The following is a 9,252-nucleotide window of genomic DNA, read 5'->3' on the forward strand; positions in this document are numbered from 1 at the left end:
TTCTCCATTCTTTGGGGGCCTGGATTTCAGCAGGGGCCAGGAACTTGGATTTCAAATGGAGAAAGGGGGTTCCATTTCTCTCAGGGGCAGCTAGAGCACTTTAGGGCAAGGTCCACATGCTAAACCAGGGTGTGGAAAAGGTTTTCCACAGAGTGTTACAGTTTAGCTCTTTTAGAATGAGATGGCTGGTAGCAGTGGAAATTCTGGAGTTCCAAAGTCTTTGGTGATACAAAAGTATTATAGCTCTTGGTTAAGCTGCTGTGCTGAGCCTGGCAGAGGTGGGAACCGAAGCCCAGGTCTGGTTGGCTTACAGCCAAGATACAGGCCTGGGGAGACCCGGGCCCAGCAGGATGGAGGGCAGGCCTGGGGTGGCCCAGGCCCAGCAGGATGGAGGGCAGGCCTGGGGAGAATCGGTGGGGGTAAATGACAAATCTCAGGTGGTGGCGGAAGGCCAATCAGCAGCATGCACTCCCAGCGCATTTATTTGAAATCAGGGATTTATAAACCTTTGGGCAGTGGGAGGGATTTCAGGGTGGATGTGTTAGATTTGCTGGGGTCAGAGTGTCAGGGATACTTGATTTACATGTATGGTGCCTCAGTTTCCATGCAGTAGCATGGTCCTACCACAAGAAGGAAAATACAGTGCTTAATTACCCTAGGGGTGAGGGGAAAATCTCCAAGTATGGTTGAAGGTCACTGCTTAAGACTAAGATCCTTGGCAGGGCAGGGCATTTCTAGGAATTCCAGATGCTTGTTGGACCAGTTTCCTTATCAGAAAGCACCTGGCCTGTAATCCACCCTGAGGGCTATGTGATGCCCCTTACAAGACCTAGGGTTACCCAGATTGGGAGGTGTGTGGCCAGGGGGGCTTTTTAGGGCCTGAGAAGAGGGAGTTACCATCATAGACAAACTCAAATAAATGGCTATCCAGAGATGTCAGACTTCAACCTAATCCAGCAAAGCCTCAAAGCTCTCAGTACTACTGTCTTCCTTGCTTCTGCTAGGATGGCCCATCAAGCCTCACATACAGCGGTCAACCACTCTTCCAGTCCAAAGTCCCAAGATCTTCCATAGTCCTCCCACAGACAGCATGACCAGGCCTGTCACAGCAATATCCCACTCCTGGTACCAACTTCTGTCTTAGTTACTGTTACTATTGCTGTGACAAAACACCATGACCAAGGCAACTTCTAAAAGAAAGCATTTAATTGGGGGTTTGCTTACAGTTTCAGAGGTGAGTCCATGACCACGGCCACAATGGGTGGCCGGCAGACAGGCATGGCACTGGAGCTGTAGCTCACATCTGGGCTGAAAGTTGCAGGCAGAGAGAGAATGAGACGGGATGGGGTTTGGGCTTTGGGGTTTCCAGTGACACACATCCTCTAACAAGGCCACACCTCCTAATCCTTCCTAAACAGTCCACCAGCTGGGAACCAAACACTCAAATAGAAGAGCCTACGTGAGAGAGGGTGATACTCTTATTCAATCACTACAGTCTTCTCAATCCTCAACCGAGTCAACATAATTTTGGACTGGCATGCTCAGTGGCTAAATAATCCCTCATAGGCGAGCCTGGAGGCCTGTCTCCCAGGAGTTTCCTTCAATTATTTTTGATGATTTCTGTGTGCTTGGAGCTGCTCTCAAGTTTTAAAGTATTCATTAATGTATCTGACATCTACATGATAAAATAACACGATTCCAAATAAAGAAGCTAAGATGCAGAAGGACTAGTTCCAGGAGCACAACTGGAGAGAAGAGGGAAGGTTCCTTTGGAATTTTTTCCCTGAGCACTGTACCCATCTTTTGCAAAAGTGGCCTTTGTGAGTTCCAGGCTGGCCTAAGCTACACAGTAAGACTCTTGCCTCAAAACGAAACAAAATAACAACCAAAAAAGAAAAAAAGAAAGAAAATCTTAAAGCTAAGACAATGTCTAGAGGAAAATCAGAAAACTGAATTGGGGGGAAATGCATGGGGGGGTGGTGCTGGCAGGATGGTTCAGTGGGTAACATACTTGTTGGGCAAGCCTGGTGAGCTGAGTTCAATACCTGGGACCCATACAAAAGAGAACTGCAAAAACTGTCCTATGACCTTCATAAACACATTGTATTGTGCATACACACAAATCAATAAAATTTTAAATGCCTGTGGGTTTCAGTGTGGGCTGTGGCCCTGGGTGAAAGCTGGTGTGGTATCATGGAAAGTTGCCTCCTAGGAACATCTTTATTTTTCACTATAGCTAGTACCTTAGCATCTGTCATGGTAGCTGTCTTAGTCAGTGCTCTATTGCTGTGGAAAGGAACGAGGACCACAGCAACTCTTAAAGGGGAAAGCATTTAATTGGGGCTTGCTTACAGTTTCTGAGGTTTTACCACTTGTCATCGAGGCAGGGAACATTATTACCATGGGGACAAATACGATGACACGCAGGCAGACTTGGTATTGGAGAAGCAGCTCAGGGTTCCACATCTGCATCCATGGGCAACAGGAAGAGTGAGACACCTTGGGCTCTTCAAACCCCAAAGACCCCTCCTCCAAGAATGCTATACTTTCTCAAATAAGGCCACACCTCCTAACCCTTCCCAACTAGTGCCACTCCCTGATGACCAAGTATTCACATATATGAGCCTATGGGAGTTGTCCTTATTTAAACCACCACAGTGGCACATGCCTATTGTCCCAGCTCTTGAAAGGTAGAAGCAGGAGGATCAGGAGTTCAGGTCATCCTCAGCTATCTCCAGAGTTTTAGGCTATCCTGGGCTACATAAAACGCAAATCAAAATAAAAAACAAAAGAAGAGTAAAAATCACACATTGGCTTGAATGCTCAGTGGCTCTAAAGCTATTAAAGGTGGGGAGAATTCTATCTTTGATATTGGTCTCCTCCATCATTTAAGAGCAGCCTAACATCTGAAGAGTAAGGTTAACTTGTGCCTTTGCAATGAACCAGAGTGAGCCCTTGTTTTGTAACAAGAAAACTGCAACAGTAACGTGTCCACAGTTTGATGGGCTGGGGTAAGGATCTTATTTTGCTTTGGGTAGTACGAAAGAATGAACCTAGGGCCTTTTATATGTGAGGCAAAGAATTTTACCACTGAGAATATTTTCAGCCCCACTTAAATATTGTGGTTTTTTGTTTTAAGAAGAGGGTATTACTAATTCTAAAACAGTTATGTCATCTAGGAAGGCCCTGATCTGCCTCAGTCACCAGAGTGTATAGGATACAGGCAAAAGCCACCACATCCAGCCTTGGCAGGATCAAAACCAAAGCCCTCTATGATTTCATGTTTTCAACTAAATGCCAGAACACCTTGTGCAGCCCATGACTGTAACACGCACTTGGGGTGCAGAGCAAAACCCTATCACAAAAAATTTTAAAAACCAAGGAAACTAAACAAAATGAAACCAGCAACAGCGGAAAAACACCACCACCATCCAAAATCTATTGTTTAAATACCTTGGGCAAAACTAGGGTCCCCTCATACAGGTTTTGGGGTAGGAGCTATGTAGCGGATGTTGTTTGCTTTCAGTGCTTGGGCCTTGCACAGCTGAGCTAAGCAGAGATAAGCACGTCTTTAAAATGCTCACTGAAAGGAAAAGGAGCAGCCGAGCATGCGGCACATGCCATCAATCCAGGAGGATCGTGAGTCTGAAGTCAGCCTGGGCCACAGGAGTCCCTGTCTACAGACGAATGAATAAGTAAGACCAACAGTAAGACGCAACTTCACAAAAATCTGGAAATCCAAGGGGAAAAGCTTTTGTTACTAAGGAAAACAAAAAGCAAAACTGAAAATAACCAGGCATTGTGCATGCCTGTAATCCAGAAGTCAGGAAGAGGAGGCCCACCAGCTCCAAGCCAACTAGGACGATGGCCTTAACCACCACACACACAGATACACACACCACACACGTATACCACACATGCAGACCACACATTCATACACACACAAAGAATTTAAAACTTTAAAAAAAAATCTGAAGATGAAAGGAAAATATTTTTGACTTGCCATCTTTTTTCCCAAAACAGAAGACTGCCAACTCCCATTTGACAGCCTAACAAATTCTACTCCTGCGGCATTCTCTGTAATTGAAGAACCCGTGTACGCACAAGCAGCTCTGGAGGGCCGCCTGCAGTATTTGCAGGCACTTTTTCTTTAGTGATGGGCTTATGACCTGATTAAACCCATCTTAAATAGAAAATAGATTCATTGTATGTGTATGGGGAGGCTCAAGATGGCCTCAATAAAGAGCTGGCTTCAATAAGGGGATTGAAGGCAGGTACCACTATGTCTGGCAAACAATTTAGTGGCTCTTACAATTTTTTCAGTATGGAAAATTAACCAAAAGCAATTTGGGAGTTTGTTGTTTTGAGACAGGGCCTGGGTGGCCTTGACTACAGGAAGAACACAGCCTGCCTCTGTGTACAATCCCAGTGCTGGGACTGTAAGTGATGGCTGCCCCAGGGTGGCTCACAACCATCTATAATGGGCTCTGATGCTCTTCTGGCCCGCAGGCACACATGCAAGCAGCACACTATCTAATAAAATCTAGCAAATGAAAAACTCTGTGGCCTCTGCTCAGTTGGGCCTGAAGAATCATCTGCAATCAAGGAGACTGCATCACTGAATCTTCGCTTTGTAAGACACAGGGGTCAGCTGTGATTAACCAGCCTGATGAGGTGAAAACTTCAGCGCTTCCTTGGACACTGGAGTATCTCCTAAAGCTCAGCTCACCCAAACTGCTCTGAGGGAACCAAGACTATGTCAAGGCAGCCTGAGCACTTGGCAAGCAATGTCTAAGAGTTTCCTACATGGTAACAGCTTTGAAGAGGTCACAGTATCTTGGTCTTGGCATTGTGTGTCAGGGTTAGAGTACCTGAAGTGCTATCACTACCTTTTCTGGAGGCTAGGATAATCTTTAACTTTGGATCTTTCTGCTTCCATCGTATCAGTACTTGGAGACTGGCATGTACTCATCCCAAGCTAAACTCAGAACTTGTGCAAGCGTGCCTGTGTCTTACTGTGGCTCCCTACTTTACGACTGTGTGGATATGGAGGGGCGGTGGTCCCTAGCAAGTGCATGGTCAGAAGACCACTTCCCATTTCTCTTCCACTTTCCACATGGGTTCCAGGAATGAAGCTCAAGCTGTCAGGTTTCTGCAGAAACACATACCCCTACCTGCTGCCCCACTGCAGCACCAAAGACCTGAGGCTCACACATTTGCTGAGCTGCCTTGTCTGGCAAGCCTTGGGATCCTTGTCTCTGCCTTCCCAGCCCAAGCATTACGGCTCAGCTGACAAGGGACGCAAGTTTGGATCCTCTTGCTTGAGGAACCATCATCCCCAAAGACCATTCAAATTTTGTCCAGTGGAGGGTGGTGCCTACGAGGTCACAGGACAACTTGCAGTTAGTTCTGTCTACCTTGTCGCTTCCAAGGACTGCAAGCTGGTGCCACGTGCCTTCACCCATTGAGTTGTATTTGCTGACTGCTAAGGAAAACTTTCATAAGCCTTAGTTTTGCATAACACAACCAAAGGCCCCACGGGAAGAGTTCCTGTAAAATTTCTCCAATGTAAGCATCATCACACAGAGACTATGAAAACACTTGATTATCTTTACTAACTGCCGTTGATCTCATTTAAGCTTTAAATTCCAAAGCCTAGTCTAACACTGTGCTCAGGTTCAAAAACCTGTTGTGTACCACAGCACACAGGTTCCAAAGATCAAGGTCAGGCTTTGGTGGCAAGCTCCTTTATCCGGAGCCATCCTCCTCATCCTTGAACAACAGTATTTTCTCACTGAAAACTGTAGGCGAGGGAGATGGATCAGTGGATAAAAGCACTTGCTGTTCCTCTGAGCTTACTTTCTAGCATCCAGAGCCCACAGCTACCTGCAACTCTGAGCTCCACAGAACAACTCCTCTAGCTTCTCTGGGCTTTGCACTCATATGCACATAATTAAAATTTTCTAAAAAGCATGGAAGCCAAGCAGCAGGTTCATTTACAAAAGGAAATTCTAAGCCAGGTAGGTCAATTTGCCTCCAATTCCAGCTTCTCAGGAGGCCCAGGCAGAAACTACAAGTTCTAGCCCCGACTGGACCATGAGACAAGTTCAAGGACAGGCTGTAAAACTTGGAAATGAAAAATTATGTCGAGAGCTGGGAACATAGTCTACTGGTGGGTGCTTGCTTGCCTAGGGTGCCCGAAGCACTGTGTGATCGCCAGTACCACATAAGCCAGCGGTGGGGGGCACACCAGTATCCCCACGCTGGAAAGGTACAGAAGGAGCAGAAGTTCCCGGCTACCTCAACTCCACAGCCGAGTTCTCGGTCAGCCTGGACTACACGAGATCCTCTCATAACTAGTTTTTATAGTTATGATAACCAGTTCACATTCATTTCTATTTCTAAGATGGGCAATTACTGCCCTCACATAAGTTAAATTAATCACATCCAAATTTTGCAGCAAGATTGGTACTTTAGCAAAGACAGAAAGACGGCAAACTGTTCAAAGTCCAATCACACAAAGTCACCTTCTTACATATTCACTCAGACAGCAGTCACACACAAAAAACCAAGACTAGCTTAAAAGGGGGGAGGCCAAATTATTATTATTGACTTAAAATTTGATTACAACCAATTTTGTTGGCATTTAAAATTGGAGACGTTTAGATTTCAATAATGGCAATATACCAATATCCAGGAATCAAGTTTGGTAAAAATAGGACGTTTCCTAATAATGACAGGTTAAAAGGCAAGTCAATTTTGAGGAACACAGACAAACTCCATGTTTACAGTGAACGTGCCAGATTGAACCTTCAGTAGTATATAAGTACATCTTTCACATTTAGATCTTCACTTTTGTTATCTGACAGCTGTTCTTAAAAAAAAAAAAAAAAAAATTCAGTACCTGTGCAAATAAACAGTCTTCTATGTGCCTTAGAAGGCATCCACTTAAAATATCTCCACTGTATATGTACAAAACACCCACCACATCTGCAGGATAAAATACATACTTTCATAACAAAACTATAATGTACCTCTCAAGTATGAACAATATACACATAATACATGGTATACAGTATTTACAAAATATAAAATATAATACAAGCTGCTCGAATGACTTAAGCTCACTGTTGTTTGCCACAACGAGGCAAGTTTTTACTGCTGTATCCACTTCCGTGAGAGTCCAAGGATTTGGGGAAAATCTATGTTGAACATACACATTGACAACTAGACTCTAAGCCTGCACCTTGAGGAGCGTCTTCAGGTGCTCCGCCATCAGCTCCCGGCTCTGGCTGGGGTTCTCAGCACTGCCCCCCGTCCAGTGACTGGGAGGCTTTGGAAGAGCACTAGGGGACGGCGGGTCACTAAACTTTGCTCCAGCATAATTTTCCTTTTGGCTCACTTCTGTTAGAAACGCTGACTTCTTCAAATGGTTACTTTTAATGTTCTCAGTATTTTTAAAAGGCTTTTTTCCCTGCTTCTGCATTCTATCAGGGGAAGCAGAATCTTGCCAGAAGTCATTTTCGTTCCTTTTTGCAGAGGTGATCTTGGTTAGTGGCAAGTTAAATTTGCTTTTCTGTCTGTTTATCTTTGGTTGTTCACACAAGTGTATACCATGCCCAAGCTGGCTGTGGGGAAGGGCAATTTTCTCCGATTTTCCCATCTTTGATTTTAAAACCTACAAAGAAACACAACAGTGAATAGTTTTCAAGAAAAAAGTTATCTTTAAATCATATGTTTTATAAATTTGCTTTTAAATTCCTCTAGAATTTAATTCAGTTTTGACTAAATACTTATGTGCTGGCTGTGCCTGGTCCTGGCTGCATCTAATGTTGCTCTTGAAAACATGACATCAATGTTGTTAGTTACCAGCATAAAGTAAAATATCAAACTTAAAAATCAAGGTAATTATGTCCATTTTTTCTAACTGTAAACAATTGTAAGGGTCCTCTATGCCTTGGAAAAACGTTCCTGTCTGCCTTTCAGATTCAATAACTTCATGAAGAACTTCATTAAGACCCATCAAAAGGCCAGTAAGGAAGAGACAGGAAGGTAAATTACAGGCCAGCCTAGGCTACTTGGTTAATCTTACCAACCCTGCCCACTCCCACCAAACACAACAAACACTTTTGCTCACTCTAGTAACTTTCCTAACAAAAAGTGGAATCTTACAAATTTGTATCAAATGAAAACTACCATTAGATCACTGCCCTTCTGATGCTTACATGATAGCAAGGACATAACTGAAAGCGAAATACAAGGTCACACATTTCCACAGTGAGGGTAACACAGCCTTCCTTTTCTTAACATCTTTTTCAGGCTTCCTTCTAATGCTGTCTTTGAAAAATGGAATCTTCATGGCCAGACCTTGTAGGTTGGTATCTCAAGAACCTTAGAGCTAATCTGTAGGTGTGGTGCAGCCAGTAATCCCAGAATTTTGGGGTGGTGGTGAATCATCAAGTTAGTTTCAGCTGCACAGTGAGTTCTACAACTACAATAAAATATGAACATGTTAGAATCTAAAGTTTTAATTCCACGGTCGCACCCTGATCAAGTACAAATTTCAGTACGATGTCTGTGTTTCCTATCATTGCCAACAAATAAATCCTTCAAATGGTACGATTCTTTTTTTGCTAAGACAACTTTCAAATCTTTTAACCCCGACGAAACTTTATCCATTTTATTATCCAAAATCAGTCAATTGCGTAGTCCATCTGATAAACTTCTGGCAGACCGGGCAGCGGGGCAGGCTCCCGCCCGCCCGCCCCGCTCACAGCAGGGGCGGGGGCAGGAAAAACACCCCAGGTCCAACTTAGCGGGTCAAGGCCGCGGGCGGGTCTGGCCGGGCGCCCCAGTGGGCACCGCGCCCGCGCCCCCGCCCGGCACCGCCTTCATGAGCGCCCCGGGGCGCCGCACGTAGCGGGCTGACGTCAGCCCTCCGCCAGTCCGCCAGCCCCGACCGCCCAGAGCCCCCGGAAGGCCGCCGCCAGCCTTCTAAATGCGGGCTGTTGCTGGGCAGCCGCCGCGGCTCCCATTGGCCGGCTGCGGAGCCAATGGGCGGCGCCGCCCCGCCCCGCCCCCTCCCCGCGCTTCCGCCCCGCGGCTCCCGCGAGCGTCACGGAAACTTCCCTCCCGAGTAAACAGCCGCCCCGCCCCCACCGCTACCTCCTTCGCGAGCGGGGGCTGTCTGCGCAGCGGGGCCGCGGCCGCCGGGGCCCGCTCCTCCGGCGCCGCGCCCGGCCCGGCCGCCGG

The 9,252-nt window shown here is 45.9% G+C and overlaps 1 protein-coding gene across 1 annotated transcript in view; it reads right to left on the reverse strand.

Moving 5' to 3' along the window:
- Nucleotides 1-6,579: 6,579 nt before the first annotated feature.
- Nucleotides 6,580-9,252, reverse strand: part of Pnrc1 (proline rich nuclear receptor coactivator 1) — a 3,621-nt gene continuing 948 nt past the window's right edge. Inside the window, exons 2-3 of the mRNA XM_055599227.1 lie at nt 9,166-9,250; nt 6,580-7,678 (exon numbers count right to left, since the gene is read on the reverse strand). Of these exons, the coding sequence (XP_055455202.1) occupies nt 7,235-7,678; nt 9,166-9,250 (529 nt within the window). The 3' untranslated portion in view covers nt 6,580-7,234. The remainder of the gene's footprint in view (nt 7,679-9,165; nt 9,251-9,252) is intronic.

This window comes from Psammomys obesus, unplaced genomic scaffold, assembly GCF_907164565.1.
Source record: "Psammomys obesus unplaced genomic scaffold, mPsaObe1.curated_primary_1811, whole genome shotgun sequence".
Classification (NCBI taxonomy): Eukaryota; Metazoa; Chordata; class Mammalia; order Rodentia; family Muridae; genus Psammomys; species Psammomys obesus.